Here is a 20,487-nt window from a genome sequence, read left to right on the forward strand (position 1 = left end):
TCTTTATTAAACCCTCATGTCTCCTATCTCTTTATTAAACCCTCATGTTTCCTATCTCTTTATTAAACCCTCATGTCTCCTATCTCTTTATTAAACCCTCATGTCTCCTATCTCTTTATTAAACCCTCATGTCTCCATGTCTCCTATCTCTTTATTAAACCCTCATGTCTCCATGTCTCCTATCTCTTTATTAAACCCTCATGTCTCCTATCTCTTTATTAAACCCTCATGTCTCCATGTCTCCTATCTCTTTATTAAACCCTCATGTTTCCATGTCTCCTATCTCTTTATTAAACCCTCATGTTTCCATGTCTCCTATCTCTTTATTAAAACCTCATGTCTCCTATCTCTTTATTAAACCCTCATGTCTCCATGTCTCCTATCTCTTTATTAAACCCTCATGTCTCCATGTCTCCTATCTCTTTATTAAACCCTCATGTCTCCATGTCTCCTATCTCTTTATTAAACCCTCATGTCTCCTATCTCTTTATTAAACCCTCATGTTTCCATGTCTCCTATCTCTTTATTAAACCCTCATGTTTCCATGTCTCCTATCTCTTTATTAAACCCTCATGTTTCCATGTCTCCTATCTCTTTATTAAACCCTCATGTCTCCTATCTCTTTATTAAACCCTCATGTCTCCATGTCTCCTATCTCTTTATTAAACCCTCATGTTTCCATGTCTCCTATCTCTTTATTAAACCCTCATGTCTCCTATCTCTTTATTAAACCCTCATGTCTCCATGTCTCCTATCTCTTTATTAAACCCTCATGTCTCCATGTCTCCTATCTCTTTATTAAACCCTCATGTCTCATAGCTCTTTATTAAACCCTCATGTCTCCTATCTCTTTATTAAACCCTCATGTTTCCATGTCTCCTCTCTCTTTATTAAACCCTCATGTCTCCTATCTCTTTATTAAACCCTCATGTCTCCAATCTCTTTATTAACCCCTCATGTTTCCATGTCTCCTATCTCTTTATTAAACCCTCATGTCTCCTCTCTCTTTATTAAACCCTCATGTCTCCATGTCTCCTATCTCTTTATTAAACCCTCATGTTTCCATGTCTCCTATCTCTTTATTAAACCCTCATGTCTCCATGTCTCCTATCTCTTTATTAAACCCTCATGTCTCCTATCTCTTTATTAAACCCTCATGTCTCCATGTCTCCTATCTCTTTATTAAACCCTCATGTCTCCAATCTCTTTATTAAACCCTCATGTTTCCATGTCTCCTCTCTCTTTATTAAACCCTCATGTTTCCATGTCTCCTATCTCTTTATTAAACCCTCATGTCTCCTATCTCTTTATTAAACCCTCATGTCTCCATGTCTCCTATCTCTTTATTAAACCCTCATGTCTCCTATCTCTTTATTAAACCCTCATGTCTCCATGTCTCCTCTCTCTTTATTAAACCCTCATGTCTCCATGTCTCCTCTCTCTTTATTAAACCCTCATGTTTCCATGTCTCCTATCTCTTTATTAAACCCTCATGTCTCCATGTCTCCTATCTCTTTATTAAACCCTCATGTCTCCATGTCTCCTATCTCTTTATTAAACCCTCATGTTTCCATGTCTCCTATCTCTTTATTAAACCCTCATGTCTCCATGTCTCCTATCTCTTTATTAAACCCTCATGTCTCCTATCTCTTTATTAAACCCTCATGTCTCCATGTCTCCTATCTCTTTATTAAACCCTCATGTCTCCTATCTCTTTATTAAACCCTCATGTCTCCATGTCTCCTATCTCTTTATTAAACCCTCATGTTTCCATGTCTCCTATCTCTTTATCAAACCCTCATGTTTCCATGTCTCCTATCTCTTTATTAAACCCTCATGTCTCCATGTCTCCTATCTCTTTATTAAACCCTCATGTCTCCATGTCTCCTATCTCTTTATTAAACCCTCATGTCTCCATGTCTCCTCTCTCTTTATTAAACCCTCATGTCTCCTATCTCTTTATTAAACCCTCATGTTTCCATGTCTCCTATCTCTTTATTAAACCCTCATGTTTCCATGTCTCCTCTCTCTTTATTAAACCCTCATGTCTCCTATCTCTTTATTAAACCCTCATGTCTCCATGTCTCCTATCTCTTTATTAAACCCTCATGTATCCATGTCTCCTATCTCTTTATTAAACCCTCATGTCTCCTATCTCTTTATTAAACCCTCATGTCTCCATGTCTCCTATCTCTTTATCAAACCCTCATGTTTCCATGTCTCCTATCTCTTTATTAAACCCTCATGTCTCCATGTCTCCTCTCTCTTTATTAAACCCTCATGTCTCCTATCTCTTTATTAAACCCTCATGTTTCCATGTCTCCTATCTCTTTATTAAACCCTCATGTCTCCAATCTCTTTATTAAACCCTCATGTTTCCATGTCTCCTATCTCTTTATTAAACCCTCATGTCTCCATGTCTCCAATCTCTTTATTAAACCCTCATGTTTCCATGTCTCCTATCTCTTTATTAAACCCTCATGTCTCCATGTCTCCTATCTCTTTATTAAACCCTCATGTCTCCTCTCTCTTTATTAAACCCTCATGTCTCCATGTCTCCTATCTCTTTATTAAACCCTCATGTCTCCATGTCTCCTATCTCTTTATTAAACCCTCATGTCTCCTCTCTCTTTATTAAACCCTCATGTTTCCATGTCTCCTATCTCTTTATTAAACCCTCATGTCTCCTATCTCTTTATTAAACCCTCATGTCTCCATGTCTCCTATCTCTTTATTAAACCCTCATGTCTCCATGTCTCCTATCTCTTTATTAAACCCTCATGTCTCCTATCTCTTTATTAAACCCTCATGTTTCCATGTCTCCTATCTCTTTATTAAACCCTCATGTCTCCTATCTCTTTATTAAACCCTCATGTTTCCATGTCTCCTATCTCTTTATTAAACCCTCATGTCTCCATGTCTCCTCTCTCTTTATTAAACCCTCATGTCTCCTATCTCTTTATTAAACCCTCATGTTTCCTATCTCTTTATTAAACCCTCATGTCTCCTATCTCTTTATTAAACCCTCATGTCTCCTATCTCTTTATTAAACCCTCATGTCTCCATGTCTCCTATCTCTTTATTAAACCCTCATGTCTCCATGTCTCCTATCTCTTTATTAAACCCTCATGTCTCCTATCTCTTTATTAAACCCTCATGTCTCCATGTCTCCTATCTCTTTATTAAACCCTCATGTTTCCATGTCTCCTATCTCTTTATTAAACCCTCATGTTTCCATGTCTCCTATCTCTTTATTAAACCCTCATGTCTCCTATCTCTTTATTAAACCCTCATGTCTCCATGTCTCCTATCTCTTTATTAAACCCTCATGTCTCCATGTCTCCTATCTCTTTATTAAACCCTCATGTTTCCATGTCTCCTATCTCTTTATTAAACCCTCATGTCTCCAATCTCTTTATTAAACCCTCATGTTTCCATGTCTCCTATCTCTTTATTAAACCCTCATGTCTCCATGTCTCCAATCTCTTTATTAAACCCTCATGTTTCCATGTCTCCTATCTCTTTATTAAACCCTCATGTCTCCATGTCTCCTATCTCTTTATTAAACCCTCATGTCTCCTCTCTCTTTATTAAACCCTCATGTCTCCATGTCTCCTATCTCTTTATTAAACCCTCATGTCTCCATGTCTCCTATCTCTTTATTAAACCCTCATGTCTCCTCTCTCTTTATTAAACCCTCATGTTTCCATGTCTCCTATCTCTTTATTAAACCCTCATGTCTCCTATCTCTTTATTAAACCCTCATGTCTCCATGTCTCCTATCTCTTTATTAAACCCTCATGTCTCCATGTCTCCTATCTCTTTATTAAACCCTCATGTCTCCTATCTCTTTATTAAACCCTCATGTTTCCATGTCTCCTATCTCTTTATTAAACCCTCATGTCTCCTATCTCTTTATTAAACCCTCATGTTTCCATGTCTCCTATCTCTTTATTAAACCCTCATGTCTCCATGTCTCCTCTCTCTTTATTAAACCCTCATGTCTCCTATCTCTTTATTAAACCCTCATGTTTCCTATCTCTTTATTAAACCCTCATGTCTCCTATCTCTTTATTAAACCCTCATGTCTCCTATCTCTTTATTAAACCCTCATGTCTCCATGTCTCCTATCTCTTTATTAAACCCTCATGTCTCCATGTCTCCTATCTCTTTATTAAACCCTCATGTCTCCTATCTCTTTATTAAACCCTCATGTCTCCATGTCTCCTATCTCTTTATTAAACCCTCATGTTTCCATGTCTCCTATCTCTTTATTAAACCCTCATGTTTCCATGTCTCCTATCTCTTTATTAAACCCTCATGTCTCCTATCTCTTTATTAAACCCTCATGTCTCCATGTCTCCTATCTCTTTATTAAACCCTCATGTCTCCATGTCTCCTATCTCTTTATTAAACCCTCATGTCTCCATGTCTCCTATCTCTTTATTAAACCCTCATGTCTCCATGTCTCCTATCTCTTTATTAAACCCTCATGTCTCCTATCTCTTTATTAAACCCTCATGTTTCCATGTCTCCTATCTCTTTATTAAACCCCCATGTCTCCATGTCTCCTATCTCTTTATTAAACCCTCATGTCTCCTATCTCTTTATTAAACCCTCATGTCTCCATGTCTCCTATCTCTTTATTAAACCCTCATGTCTCCATGTCTCCTATCTCTTTATTAAACCCTCATGTTTCCATGTCTCCTATCTCTTTATTCAACCCTCCGGGTAGCCATTTGATTAATTGTTCATCAGTCTTATGGCAAAGCTGTTAAGGAGCCTTTTGGACTTGGTACCGCTTGGTTACAGATGCATGAAAACAACATGCTCAATATGTGACATGTCTGGTGAGTATGCAGGCCATGGAGGGAACTGGAACACGCCCTCCTACATGTCGATCCAGAGCATCCCAAACATGCTCAATAGGTGACATGTCTGGTGAGTATGGAGGAACTGGAACACGCTGTCCTACATGTCCATCCAGAGCATCCCAAACATGCTCAATAGGTGACATGTCTGGTCATGGGGGAACTGGAACACGCTCTCCTACATGTCGATCCAGAGCATCCCAAACATACTCAATAGGTGACATGTCTGGTGAGTATGGAGGAACTGGAACACGCTGTCCTACATGTCGATCCAGAGCATCCCAAACATGCTCAATAGGTGACATGTCTGGTCATGGGGGAACTGGAACACGCTCTCCTACATGTTGATCCAGAGCATCCCAAACATGCTCAATAGGTGACATGTCTGGTGAGTATGGAGGAACTGGAACACGCTGTCCTACATGTCGATCCAGAGCATCCCAAACGGGCTCAATAGGTGACATGTCTGGTGAGTATGGAGGAACTGGAACACGCTGTCCTACACGTCGATCCAGAGCATCTCAAACATGCTCAATAGGTGACATGTCTGGTCATGGGGGAACTGGAACACGCTGTCCTACACGTCGATCCAGAGCATCCCAAACATGCTCAATAGGTGACATGTCTGGTGAGTATGGAGGAACTGGAACACGCTCTCCTACACGTCGATCCAGAGCATCCCAAACATGCTCAATAGGTGACATGTCTGGTCATGGGGGAACTGGAACACGCTGTCCTACACGTCGATCCAGAGCATCTCAAACATGCTCAATAGGTGACATGTCTGGTGAGTATGGAGGAACTGGAACACGCTCTCCTACATGTCGATCCAGAGCATCCCAAATATGCTCAATATGTGACATGTCTGGTCATGGGGGAACTGGAACACGCTCTCCTACATGTCGATCCAGAGCATCCCAAACATGCTCAATAGGTGACATGTCTGGTGAGTATGGAGGAACTGGAACACGCTCTCCTACATGTCGATCCAGAGCATCCCAAACATGCTCAATAGGAAGTAGAGCATATTCATCTGACAGGAATTGTGTCCAGATCCTTGAAACATGGGAACAAGGAGGATGAAAGGCACGTGAACGGGCCTCAGGATCTCAACATGTTTTATTATTTTTATTTCATTGAACAAATTATTATTTATAATGACGGCACGACACCGGGCAAAACCTGACAACGTTGGGCAAAACCTGACAACGTTGGGCCAATTGTGCTCCGCCCTTATGGGACTTCCAATCACGGCCGGTTGTGATACAGCCTGGATTCGAACCTGGGTGTCTGTAGTGACGCCTCTAGTACTGAGATGCAGTGCCTTAGACCGCTGTGGCACTCGGTAGCCGAGTGCTGCAGAGATGGTTGTCCTTCTGGTAGGTTCTCCCATCTCCACAGAGGAACTCGAGAGCTCTGTCATCTGGTTCTTAGTCACCTCCCTGACCAAAGCCCTTCTCCATCGATTGCTCAGTTTGGCCGGGCAACCAGCTCTAGGAAGAGTCTTGGTGGTTCCAAACTTCTTCCATTTAATAATGATGGAGGCCACTGTGTTCTCGGGGACCTTCAATACTGCAGAAATGTTTTAGTACCCTTCCCCAGATCTGTGCCTTGACACAATCCTGTCTCGGAGCTCTACGAATAATTCCTTCAACCTCATGGCTCTGACATGCACTGTCAACTGTGGGACCTTGTATTGACAGGTGTGTGTCTTTCTAAATCATGTCCAACCAATTGAATTTAGCACCGGTGGACTCCAATCAAGTTGTAGGAACATCTCAAGGATGATCAATAGAAACAGGATGCACCTGAACTCAATTTCGAGTCTCATAGCACAGGGTCTGAATATTTATGTAAGGAAGGTTTTTCTGTTAAAATGTTTTACTAAAATTGCTAAATGTTCTAAAACCTTGTTTTCTCTTTGTCATTACGGGGTATTGTGATGTCATTATGGGGTATTGTGATGTCATTATGGGGTATTGTGATGTCATTATGGGGTATTGTGATGTCATTACGGGGTATTGTGTGTAGATTGATGAGGATTTTTATTTATTTAATACATTTTAGAATAAGGCTGTAACGTAACAAAATGTGGAAAAAGTCGCGGGGTCTGAATACTTTCCGAAGGCTCTGTACATGTACAAATGACCTTGACTAACCTTTACCTCTGCACATTGACTCTGGGTAACCCCAGTATACAGGGCTCCCGAGTGGTACTGTGGTCTAAGACACTGCATCTCACCGCAGTGATACTTCTTGGTCTGAACTACCTGGTTTAGATCCAGGCTGTATCACATCTGGCCGGGAGTCCCATAGGGCGGCCCACAATTGGCCCAGCGTCATTATAAGAATTTGTTCTTAACTGACTTGCCTGGTTAATTAAATGTAGCCTCCTTACTACCTGGTACCGGTAGCCCCTGAATACAGCCTTGTTATTGTTCCTTAATTACATTTTTTACTTTAGTTTATATTTTCTTAAAACTGCATTGTTGGTTATGGGCTTGTAAGTAGCATTTCACGGTAAGGTTCTACACCAGCTGTGTTCAGCGCATGTGACAAATAAAATGAGTTGTGTTCTGTATTCCCAGTCATGTTAAATCCATAGATTAAGTCCTAATGTATTCCCAGTCATGTTAAATCCATAGATGAAGTCCTAATGTATTCCCAGTCATGATAAATCCATAGATCAGGTCCTAATGTATTCCCAGTCATGTTAAATCCATAGATCAGGGCCTAATGTATTCCCAGTCATGTGAAATCCATAGATCAGGGCCTAATGTATTCCCAGTCATGTGAAATCCATAGATCAGGACCTAATGTATTCTCAGTCATGTTAAATCCATAGATCAGGACCTAATGTATTCTCAGTCATGTTAAATCCATAGATCAGGGCCTAATGTATTCCCAGTCATGTGAAATCCATAGATCAGGGCCTAATGTATTCCCAGTCATGTTAAATCCATAGATCAGGTCCTAATGTATTCCCAGTCATGTGAAATCCATAGATCAGGACCTAATGTATTCTCAGTCATGTTAAATCCATAGATCAGGACCTAATGTATTCCCAGTCATGTTAAATCCATAGATCAGGTCCTAATGTATTCCCAGTCATGTGAAATCCATAGATCAGGACCTAATGTATTCCCAGTCATGTTAAATCCATAGATCAGGGCCTAATGTATTCCCAGTCATGTTAAATCCATAGATCAGGTCCTAATGTATTCCCAGTCATGTTAAATCCATAGATCAGGACCTAATGTATTCCCAGTCATGTGAAATCCATAGATCAGGGCCTAATGTATTCCCAGTCATGTTAAATCCATAGATCAGGTCCTAATGTATTCCCAGTCATGTGAAATCCATAGATCAGGACCTAATGTATTCTCAGTCATGTTAAATCCATAGATCAGGACCTAATGTATTCCCAGTCATGTTAAATCCATAGATCAGGTCCTAATGTATTCCCAGTCATGTGAAATCCATAGATCAGGACCTAATGTATTCCCAGTCATGTTAAATCCATAGATCAGGGCCTAATGTATTCCCAGTCATGTTAAATCCATAGATCAGGTCCTAATGTATTCCCAGTCATGTTAAATCCATAGATCAGGACCTAATGTATTCCCAGTCATGTGAAATCCATAGATCAGGACCTAATGTATTCCCAGTCATGTTAAATCCATAGATCAGGGCCTAATGTATTCCCAGTCATGTTAAATCCATAGATCAGGTCCTAATGTATTCCCAGTCATGTTAAATCCATAGATCAGGGCCTAATGTATTCCCAGTCATGTGAAATCCATAGATCAGGGCCTAATGTATTCCCAGTCATGTGAAATCCATAGATCAAGGCCTAATGAATTTATTTGAATTGACTGATTTCCTTATGAACTGTAACTCAGTAAAATCTTTGGAATTGTTGCATGTTAATTGTATATTGTTTGTTCAGTGTAGTTAACCATTGAAATGGGTATTTTGAGCTGCCTCTGTAAAACGTACAGAATATGGTGCCGTTTGGCGTACAAACTGTCCGGTTTGTTTGACCTACTTCCTTCCCGTCTGATATTTGAAAGGTAAATAGCAGTTTGTTGACGTCATGGCGGGATGAGAGTCGGTCTTTCAGACCAGCCTGTTCAGGTTTCACTCCACTCCAGCCAGTCGCTTCATTTGCCTGATGGGATTTCCATACAGGTGCTTCCCCCCCCTCCCTCCCTCCCTCCCTCCCTCTCCGTGTTTGACTACCAAACATAGCGGCGCCACTGATCTCTCCCAGGGAAAACAGGGGTCTGACAGAAGACAGGAGGAGAGAGGGAGAAAGGGAGTGTCTGATAGAGGAGGAGGATAGAGGGAGAAAGGGAGTGTCTGATAGAGGAGGAGGATAGAGGGAGAAAGGGAGTGTCTGATAGAGGAGGAGGATAGAGGGAGAAAGGGAGTGTCTGATAGAGGAGGAGGATAGAGGGAGAAAGGGAGTGTCTGATAGAGGAGGATAGAGGGAGAAAGGGAGTGTCTGATAGAGGAGGATAGAGGGAGAAAGGGAGTGTCTGATAGAGGAGGAGGATAGAGGGAGAAAGGGAGTGTCTGATAGAGGAGGAGGATAGAGGGAGAAAGGGAGTGTCTGATAGAGGAGGAGGATAGAGGGAGAAAGGGAGTGTCTGATAGAGGAGGATGATAGAGGGAGAAAGGGAGTGTCTGATAGAGGAGGAGGATAGAGGGAGAAAGGGAGTGTCTGATAGAGGAGGATAGAGGGAGAAAGGGAGTGTCTGATAGAGGAGGATAGAGGGAGAAAGGGAGTGTCTGATAGAGGAGGAGGATAGAGGGAGAAAGGGAGTGTCTGATAGAGGAGGAGGATAGAGGGAGAAAGGGAGTGTCTGATAGAGGAGGAGGATAGAGGGAGAAAGGGAGTGTCTGATAGAGGAGGAGGATAGAGGGAGAAAGGGAGTGTCTGATAGAGGAGGATAGAGGGAGAAAGGGAGTGTCTGATAGAGGAGGAGGATAGAGGGAGAAAGGGAGTGTCTGATAGAGGAGGAGGATAGAGGGAGAAAGGGAGTGTCTGATAGAGGAGGATAGAGGGAGTGTCTGATAGAGGAGGAGGATAGAGGGAGAAAGGGAGTGTCTGATAGAGGAGGATAGAGGGAGAAAGGGAGTGTCTGATAGAGGAGGAGGATAGAGGGAGAAAGGGAGTGTCTGATAGAGGAGGAGGATAGAGGGAGAAAGGGAGTGTCTGATAGAGGAGGAGGATAGAGGGAGAAAGGGAGTGTCTGATAGAGGAGGATAGAGGGAGAAAGGGAGTGTCTGATAGAGGAGGAGGATAGAGGGAGAAAGGGAGTGTCTGATAGAGGAGGAGGATAGAGGGAGAAAGGGAGTGTCTGATAGAGGAGGATAGAGGGAGAAAGGGAGTGTCTGATAGAGGAGGAGGATATAGGGAGAAAGGGAGTGTCTGATAGAGGAGGATAGAGGGAGAAAGGGAGTGTCTGATAGAGGGAGAAAGGGAGTGTCTGATAGAGGAGGAGGATAGAGGGAGAAAGGGAGTGTCTGATAGAGGAGGAGGATAGAGGGAGAAAGGGAGTGTCTGATAGAGGAGGATAGAGGGAGAAAGGGAGTGTCTGATAGAGGAGGAGGATAGAGAGAGTGAGGCAGTTCCACAGGCAGACGATAGAAGCAGATTGATCTCTCTCGCGCTGTAGTCGGTCCTGTCTACCGGGAGATGCTCAAGCGTTCCTGATTTTTCCGCTCTAACCACCGCTAATTCCCGTTAGAGCTCGTTACCTCCACTGTACTGTTTTCGGTAGTTTGAGGGGGAGTAAATCGCGTGTCGTCTGTCTGGGAACATAAGGCTAACCAGGGCTACAGATCATCTGGATCAGAACCTCACGACTAGAAGCACCAGGTCTCCGGTAAAACGGTAAGAAATACCACAGAATCCCCCCCCGCGCTCCTTCCGTGATGAATATGTTGATAGTCTAGTAGCAGCATCATTCGGTCTGTATATCATGTACATCGCTTTAGATAGGCCAGCTGTAATGTAAACATTGGCTATAGTGTACAAATTCATGAAAACATTTTATTTTATTTTTTTGTCTTTAATATAAGGTTAAGCATTAGGGTTAAACAGTGGTTAGGGTGTACAATCAGATTTGATGACTTTGTGGCGGTGCTTAGTGACCACTGCAGATCTGCCTCCAGAACAACATTCACAAGGGAAAACGCTAAGGCTATAGAGTAGCGGAAACGGTTATACCGTTTTATAACGTGTATTTATTGAGGGTTTTTAATCAGCATAATGCCATCTCTGGATATTGATGCCCTTTATAGTCTCTGGATAAACTCCCGAGGTTCAGCTGTTGTCTTTGTTGATCGAGATAATGTGTTATTTCAGGCAGGAGGAGATGATTGGTTTATTTAAATAGGGCAGATGAAAACACGGAGACAGCTGCATCACTCTAACGCTCTCTGGCTTTGTCTCGACATGAGCTTTTAAATTAAACGTTATCTGTAAAAACCGGGGGATTTAACGTTGTGTTCTCTGTAAAAACCGGGGGGGTTTACCGGAACTGAAGAACAGAACGACTTGTTTTCTTCCGTCAAAACGGGAGCTAGTGATGATGAGCGCGGAGACCAGGAGAACAGAGAATCAGTGACGTCTATAATAATTTTACACTATATATATATTTTTTTATAAATAAACACAATCATAGACTTATATAAATATATAAGTACATTTAAATAAGGAGTAAACTGTATTCGTAATAAGTGTTGATGGATATAAATACATGACCACATTTAATCATTAAAGTATACTGTATTCGTATTGAATGTCTATATGTATAAATGATCATAGCTGAGCTATATAATATATCTATGTTACTCTATATCTATATATCTATGTTACTCTATATCTATATAATATATCTATGTTACTCTATATCTATATATCTATGTTATTCTATATCTATATAATATATCTATGTTACTCTATATCTATATATCTATGTTACTCTATATCTATATAATATATCTATGTTACTCTATATCTATATATCTATGTTACTCTATATCTATATAATATATCTATGTTACTCTATATCTATATATCTATGTTATTCTATATCTATATAATATATCTATGTTACTCTATATCTATATATCTATGTTACTCTATATCTATATAATATATCTATGTTACTCTATATCTATATATCTATGTTACTCTATATCTATATAATATATCTATGTTACTCTATATCTATATAATATATCTATGTTACTCTATATCTATATATCTATGTTACTCTATATCTATATAATATATCTATGTTACTCTATATCTATATATCTATGTTATTCTATATCTATATAATATATCTATGTTACTCAATATATATATAATATATCGATGTTACTCTATATCTATATAATATATCTATGTTACTATATCTATATAATATATCTGTTACTCTATTTCTATATAATATATCTGTTACTGGTGGGGTGTGCAGCTAAATTACCTAAAAAAAAAGGGACATGACCCAGTTATTCAGAGTCTCTCTCTCTCACACACACACACGGTATTCTGGTCATACAGCAGACTATGTATAGATATGTCTGGTAGGAGAGTGTAGATATGTCTGGTAGGAGAGTGTAGAAATGTCTGGTAGGAGAGTGTAGATATGTCTGGAAGGAGAGTGTAGATATGTCTGGAAGGAGAGTGTATATATGTCTGGTAGGAGAGTGGAGATATGTCTGGTAGGAGAGTGGAGATATGTCTGGTAGGAGAGTGTAGACATGTCTGGTAGGAGAGTGTAGACTTGTCTGGTAGGAGAGTGTAGACATGTCTGGTAGGAGAGTGTAGACTTGTCTGGTAGGAGAGTGTAGACTATGTATAGATATGTCTGGTAGGAGAGTGTAGATATGTCTGGTAGCAAAGTGTAGACTATGTATAGATATGTCTGGTAGGAGAGTGTAGATATGTCTGGTAGCAGAGTGTAGATATGTCTGGTAGGAGAGTGTAGATATGTCTGGTAGCAAAGTGTAGACTATGTATAGATATGTCTGGTAGGAGAGTGTAGATATGTCTGGTAGCAGAGTGTAGATATGTCTGGTAGGAGAGTGTAGACTATGTATAGTAGCAGAGTGTAGATATGTCTGGTAGCAGAGTGTAGATATGTCTGGTAGGAGAGTGTAGACTATGTAATGTGTGTATAATGTAATGTGTGTATGATGTAATGTGTGTATGATGTAATGTGTGTATAATGAGTGTATAACGTAATGTGTGTATAATGAGTGTATAACGTAATGTAATGTGTGTATAATGTAATGTGTGTATAATGTAATGTGTGTACTATGTAATGTGTGTATTATGTAATGTGTGTACTATGTAATGTGTGTATAATGTAATGTGTGTATAATGTAATGTGTGTATTATGTAATGTGTGTACTATGTAATGTGTGTATAATGTAATGTGTGTATAATGTAATGTGTGTATAATGTAATGTGTGTATAATGTAATGTGTGTATAATGTAATGTGTGTATTATGTAATGTGTGTATAATGTAATGTGTGTATAATGTAATGTGTGTATTATGTAATGTGTGTACTATGTAATGTGTGTATAACGTAATGTGTGTATAATGTAATGTGTGTATAATGTAATGTGTGTATAATGTAATGTGTGTACTATGTAATGTGTGTATAATGTAATGTGTGTATTATGTAATGTGTGTATAATGTAATGTGTGTATTATGTAATGTGTGTATAATGTAATGTGTGTATAATGTAATGTGTGTATAATGTAATGTGTGTATAATGTAATGTGTGTATAATGTAATGTGTGTACTATGTAATGTGTGTATAATGTAATGTGTGTATAATGTAATGTGTGTACTATGTAATGTGTGTATAACGTAATGTGTGTATAATGTAATGTGTGTATAATGTAATGTGTGTATAATGTAATGTGTGTATAATGTAATGTGTGTATAATGTAATGTGTGTATAATGTAATGTGTGTATTATGTAATGTGTGTATGATGTAATGTGTGTATGATGTAATGTGTGTATAATGAGTGTATAACGTAATGTGTGTATAATGAGTGTATAACGTAATGTAATGTGTGTATAATGTAATGTGTGTATAATGAGTGTATAACGTAATGTGTGTATAATGAGTGTATAACGTAATGTGTGTATAATGAGTGTATAACGTAATGTAATGTGTGTATAATGTAATGTGTGTATAATGTAATGTGTGTATTATGTAATGTGTGTACTATGTAATGTGTGTATTATGTAATGTGTGTACTATGTAATGTGTGTATAATGTAATGTGTGTATAATGTAATGTGTGTATAATGTAATGTGTGTATTATGTAATGTGTGTATAATGTAATGTGTGTATTATGTAATGTGTGTATAACGTAATGTGTGTATAATGTAATGTGTGTATAATGTAATGTGTGTATTATGTAATGTGTGTACTATGTAATGTGTGTATAACGTAATGTGTGTATAATGTAATGTGTGTATAATGTAATGTGTGTATAATGTAATGTGTGTATAATGTAATGTGTGTATTATGTAATGTGTGTATAATGTAATGTGTGTATAATGTAATGTGTGTATAATGTAATGTGTGTATTATGTAATGTGTGTATAATGTAATGTGTGTATTATGTAATGTGTGTATAATGTAATGTGTGTATAATGTAATGTGTGTATTATGTAATGTGTGTATAATGAGTGTATAACGTAATGTGTGTATAATGAGTGTATAACGTAATGTAATGTGTGTATAATGTAATGTGTGTATAATGAGTGTATAACGTAATGTGTGTATAATGAGTGTATAACGTAATGTGTGTATAATGAGTGTATAACGTAATGTAATGTGTGTATAATGTAATGTGTGTATAATGTAATGTGTGTATAATGTAATGTGTGTATTATGTAATGTGTGTATAATGTCATTAGTGTAGATGGAGGACTTGGATCTTCCCCAGATGAAGAGGGAGGTGGAGAGTCTTCAGTACCAGCTGGCCATCAACAGAGAGAAATCCTCCATCACGGTTACTGAGTAGGTAGTGTCCTTCAGGTCTCTATCCCAGTGTCCTTCTGGTCTCTATCCCAGTGTCCTTCTGGTCTCTATCCCAGTGTCCTTCTGGTCTCTATCCCAGTGTCCTTCTGGTCTCTATCCCAGTGTCCTTCAGGTCTCTATCCCAGTGTCCTTCTGGTCTCTATCCCAGTGTCCTTCTGGTCTCTATCCCAGTGTCCTTCTGGTCTCTATCCCAGTGTCCTTCTGGTCTCTATCCCAGTGTCCTTCTGGTCTCTATCCCAGTGTCCTTCTGGTCTCTATCCCAGTGTCCTTCTGGTCTCTATCCCAGTGTCCTTCTGGTCTCTACCCCAGTGTCCTTCTGGTCTCTATCCCAGTGTCCTTCTGGTCTCTATCCCAGTGTCCTTCAGGTCTCTATCCCAGTGTCCTTCAGGTCTCTATCCCAGTGTCCTTCTGGTCTCTATCCCAGTGTCCTTCTGGTCTCTATCCCAGTGTCCTTCTGGTCTCTATCCCAGTGTCCTTCTGGTCTCTATCCCAGTGTCCTTCTGGTCTCTATCCCAGTGTCCTTCAGGTCTCTATCCCAGTGTCCTTCTGGTCTCTATCCCAGTGTCCTTCTGGTCTCTATCCCAGTGTCCTTCTGGTCTCTATCCCAGTGTCCTTCTGGTCTCTACCCCAGTGTCCTTCTGGTCTCTACCTCAGTGTCCTTCTGGTCTCTATCCCAGTGTCCTTCTGGTCTCTACCCCAGTGTCCTTCTGGTCTCTACCCCAGTGTCCTTCAGGTCTATCCCAGTGTCCTTCTGGTCTCTACCTCAGTGTCCTTCTGGTCTCTATCCCAGTGTCCTTCTGGTCTCTATCCCAGTGTCCTTCTGGTCTCTATCCCAGTGTCCTTCTGGTCTCTATCCCAGTGTCCTTCTGGTCTCTATCCCAGTGTCCTTCAGGTCTCTATCCCAGTGTCCTTCTGGTCTCTATCCCACTGTCCTTCTGGTCTCTATCCCAGTGTCCTTCTGGTCTCTACCCCAGTGTCCTTCAGGTCTCTATCCCAGTGTCCTTCAGGTCTCTATCCCAGTGTCCTTCAGGTCTCTATCCCAGTGTCCTTCTGGTCTCTATCCCAGTGTCCTTCTGGTCTCTATCCCAGTGTCCTTCTGGTCTCTACCCCAGTGTCCTTCTGGTCTCTATCCCAGTGTCCTTCTGGTCTCTATCCCAGTGTCCTTCAGGTCTCTATCCCAGTGTCCTTCAGGTCTCTATCCCAGTGTCCTTCTGGTCTCTATCCCAGTGTCCTTCTGGTCTCTATCCCAGTGTCCTTCTGGTCTCTATCCCAGTGTACTTCTGGTCTCTATCCCAGTGTCCTTCTGGTCTCTATCCCAGTGTCCTTCAGGTCTCTATCCCAGTGTCCTTCTGGTCTCTATCCCAGTGTCCTTCTGGTCTCTATCCCAGTGTCCTTCTGGTCTCTATCCCAGTGTCCTTCTGGTCTCTACCCCAGTGTCCTTCTGGTCTCTACCTCAGTGTCCTTCTGGTCTCTATCCCAGTGTCGTTCTGGTCTCTACCCCAGTGTCCTTCTGGTCTCTATCCCAGTGTCCTTCTGGTCTCTATCCCAGTGTCCTTCTGGTCTCTACCCCAGTGTCCTTCTGGTCTCTACCCCAGTGTCCTTCTGGTCTCTATCCCAGTGTCCTTCTGGTCTCTATCCCAGTGTCCTTCTGGTCTCTATCCCAGTGTCCTTCTGGTCTCTACCCCAGTGTCCTTCTGGTCTCTACCCCAGTGTCCTTCTGGTCTCTACCCCAGTGTCCTTCTGGTCTCTACCCCAGTGTCCTTCTGGTCTCTATCCCAGTGTCCTTCTGGTCTCTACCCCAGTGTCCTTCTGGTCTCTACCCCAGTGTCCTTCTGGTCTCTACCTCAGTGTCCTTCTGGTCTCTATCCCAGTGTCCTTCTGGTCTCTATCCCAGTGTCCTTCTGGTCTCTACCTCAGTGTCCTTCTGGTCTCTATCCCAGTGTCCTTCTGGTCTCTACCCCAGTGTCCTTCTGGTCTCTACCTCAGTGTCCTTCTGGTCTATCCCAGTGTCCTTCTGGTCTCTACCTCAGTGTCCTTCTGGTCTCTATCCCAGTGTCCTTCTGGTCTCTATCCCAGTGTCCTTCTGGTCTCTATCCCAGTGTCCTTCTGGTCTCTATCCCAGTGTCCTTCTGGTCTCTATCCCAGTGTCCTTCAGGTCTCTATCCCAGTGTCCTTCTGGTCTCTATCCCACTGTCCTTCTGGTCTCTATCCCAGTGTCCTTCTGGTCTCTACCCCAGTGTCCTTCTGGTCTCTATCCCAGTGTCCTTCTGGTCTCTATCCCAGTGTCCTTCTGGTCTCTATCTCAGTGTCCTTCTGGTCTCTGTCCTTCTGGTCTCTATCCCAGTGTCCTCTGGTATCTTTCCCAGTGTCCTTCTGGTCTCTACCCCAGTGTCCTTCTGGTCTCTATCCCAGTGTCCTTCTGGTCTCTATCCCAGTGTCCTTCTGGTCTCTATCTCAGTGTCCTTCTGGTCTCTGTCCTTCTGGTCTCTATCCCAGTGTCCTCTGGTATCTATCCCAGTGTCCTTCTGGTCTCTATCCCAGTGTCCTTCTGGTCTCTATCTCAGTGTCCTTCTGGTCTCTGTCCTTCTGGTCTCTATCCCAGTGTCCTCTGGTATCTTTCCCAGTGTCCTTCTGGTCTCTATCTCAGTGTCCTTCTGGTCTCTGTCCTTCTGGTCTCTATCCCAGTGTCCTCTGGTATCTATCCCAGTGTCCTTCTGGTCTCTATCCCAGTGTCCTTCTGGTCTCTATCCCAGTGGCCTTCTGGTCTCTCTCTCAGTGTCCTTCTGGTCTCTGTCCTTCTGGTCTCTGTCCTTCTGGTCTCTACCCCGGTGTCCTTCTGGTCTCTACCCCGGTGTCCTTCCGGTCTCTACCCCGGTGTCCTTCCGGTCTCTACCCCGGTGCCCTTCCGGTCTCTACCCCGGTGCCCTTCCGGTCTCTACCCCGGTGCCCTTCCGGTCTCTACCCCGGTGCCCTTCCGGTCTCTACCCCGGTGCCCTTCCGGTCTCTACCCCGGTGCCCTTCCGGTCTCTTCCAGTCATAGTAGTATGATAGGTCTAGTGAAATGTGTTGTTTTACAGGGTCAGCTATAGTTGTATGTCCCTCCCTGGAAATCATTATGGTTAAGTGCCTTGCTCAAGGTCACATCAACATATTTTTCAGCTTGTCCGCGCCGGTATTCAAACCAGAAACCTTTCGTTGACTGGCCCAATGCTCTAACCACTAGGCTGTTGCACTTGCTCTTTGGTTGACATATTTAAAGCAGTCAGAAACATTGAAATGTCAATAGTTCGGAATGTTAGGTCAGGTTGTAAAACAAAAGTCTCATCTAGGATTCAATCTCGCAACCTTATCTAAGTCTAGGATTCAATCTAGCAACCTTGTCTACGTCCGGGATTCAATCTAGCGACCCTGTCTAAGTCCGGGATTCAAACTAGCGACCCTGTCTAAGTCCGGGATTCAATCTAGCGACCCTGTCTAAGTCCGGGATTCAAACTAGCGACCCTGTCTAAGTCCGGGATTCAAACTAGCGACCCTGTCTAAGTCCGGGATTCAAACTAGCGACCCTGTCTAAGTCCGGGATTCAATCTAGCGACCCTGTCTAAGTCCGGGATTCAAACTAGCGACCCTGTCTAAGTCCGGGATTCAAACTAGCGACCCTGTCTAAGTCCGGGATTCAAACTAGCGACCCTGTCTACGTCCGGGATTCAATCTAGTGACCCTGTCTAAGTCCGGGATTCAAACTAGCGACCCTGTCTAAGTCCGGGATTCAAACTAGCGACCCTGTCTAAGTCCGGGATTCAAACTAGCGACCCTGTCTACGTCCGGGATTCAATCTAGCGACCCTGTCTAAGTCCGGGATTCAAACTAGCGACCCTGTCTAAGTCCGGGATTCAAACTAGCGACCCTGTCTAAGTCCGGGATTCAAACTAGCGACCCTGTCTAAGTCCGGGATTCAAACTAGCGACCCTGTCTAAGTCCGGGATTCAAACTAGCGACCCTGTCTAAGTCCGGGATTCAAACTAGCGACCCTGTCTAAGTCCGCGATTCAAACTAGCGACCCTGTCTAAGTCCGGGATTCAAACCCATCGTGGGTTTTTAAAGGTAAATGTTTCCGCGTTCGGGGAGATCCCATTCACGGTAAAATCTGTCGGCCCAATCAGAACCTTTAAATACACCTAGAACCTAAACCTGAGATCGGACTGAATGCCAGCCGGGTGGATCGAGGGGTGTGGTCTAACAGGGTGTGCGTGTTCTCTTGGCAGGCTGGTGAAATGGATCGAGGGGTGTGTGTGTGACGACCCATTCCTGAACCCAGAGCTGATGAGGGCCAACCCCTGGGTGGAGAAAGGCAAATGTGTGATCCTCTAACGGACACACACACGGATCCACACACACACACACACACACACAGAGACACACACACACACACACTGAGAAACGCACACCAGGTTATCCCGTCCTATTTATTTGTACATCCATGTCTATGGTTTTAGCTGAAAGTAGCCCCCTTCCTATGAGCAGCATGTCCTACATTGAAAGTAGCCCCCTTCCTATGAGCAGCATGTCCTACATTGAAAGTAGACCCCTTCCTATGAGCAGCATGTCCTACACTGAAAGTAGCCCCCTTCCTTCCTATGAGCAGCATGTCCTACACTGAAAGTAGCCCCCTTCCTTCCTATGAGCAGCATGTCCTACATTGAAAGTAGATTTGCAGAGCTCATCTCATAGCTTTGTTAAGAGATAGAAGTTTGTTGTTAAATAAATCACACTTTTAATTGGCTTTTTTTCCACTGTCAATCAGAATACACTGTTTTTATTGGCTTGTTTCCACTGTCAATCAGAATACACTGTTTTTATTGGCTTGTTTCCACTGTCAATCAGAATACACTGTTTTTATTGGCTTGTTTCCACTGTCAATCAGAATACACTGTTTTTATTGGCTTGTTTCCACTGTCAATCAGAATACACTGTTTTTATTGGCTTGTTTCCACTGTCAATCAGAATACACTGTTTTTATTGGCTTGTTTCCACTGTCAATCAGAATACACTGTTTTTATTGGCTTGTTTCCACTGTCAATCAAACATAATAAAGAGGTGGTTTGACAGATTGACTCGTGGTAATTTATATACTAACATTCTAACGTGTATGAGATGGAGTCTGTGTGTGTGTGTGTGTGTACGGTGTGTGTGTGTGTACGGTGTGTGTGTGTACAGTGTGTGAGTTATAGCAGTTCTCTGATGTAGATGTTGCGTCGCACGGCGTTGGACACGCCCTCGTTGAAGCGGAACCACACGTCACTGTTGCCAACCGCTGTCCCCATGGCAACCTCCACACACACTTCACCTAGTGACAGACAGACAGTTTACGGTTAAAACACACACAGATACATAGCCTCTACACACACAGATACATAGCCTCTACACATATGATCAATATTGGAATAATGGGAATAATAATCAATCAATCAAATTTATTTTATATAGCCCTTCGTACATCAGCTGATATCTCAAAGTGCTGTACAGA

The 20,487-nt window shown here is 42.0% G+C and overlaps 1 protein-coding gene and 1 pseudogene across 2 annotated transcripts; one reads left to right on the forward strand and one right to left on the reverse strand.

Moving 5' to 3' along the window:
- The first annotated feature begins 10,403 nt into the window (after nucleotides 1–10,403).
- On the forward strand, nucleotides 10,404–20,068 carry LOC118947581 (guanine nucleotide-binding protein G(I)/G(S)/G(O) subunit gamma-13-like). Of its 2 annotated transcripts, none has more exons than XM_036972509.1 (3): nucleotides 10,404–10,773; nucleotides 14,840–14,942; nucleotides 19,226–20,068. In XM_036972509.1, exons 2-3 carry the CDS (start codon nucleotides 14,845–14,847, stop codon nucleotides 19,329–19,331), a joined length of 204 nt encoding a protein of 67 aa, XP_036828404.1. In that variant the 5' UTR covers nucleotides 10,404–10,773; nucleotides 14,840–14,844; the 3' UTR covers nucleotides 19,332–20,068. The 2 variants fall into 2 exon arrangements, with proteins under 2 accessions (XP_036828404.1, XP_036828405.1); XM_036972510.1 differs by having other exon boundaries at nucleotides 10,433–10,773; nucleotides 14,845–14,942.
- LOC118947580 overlaps nucleotides 19,748–20,487 on the reverse strand; it is a 51,863-nt pseudogene continuing 51,123 nt past the window's right edge.

The sequence above is a fragment of the Oncorhynchus mykiss genome, unplaced genomic scaffold (assembly GCF_013265735.2).
Source record: "Oncorhynchus mykiss isolate Arlee unplaced genomic scaffold, USDA_OmykA_1.1 un_scaffold_169, whole genome shotgun sequence".
In the NCBI taxonomy this organism is placed as follows: Eukaryota; Metazoa; Chordata; class Actinopteri; order Salmoniformes; family Salmonidae; genus Oncorhynchus; species Oncorhynchus mykiss.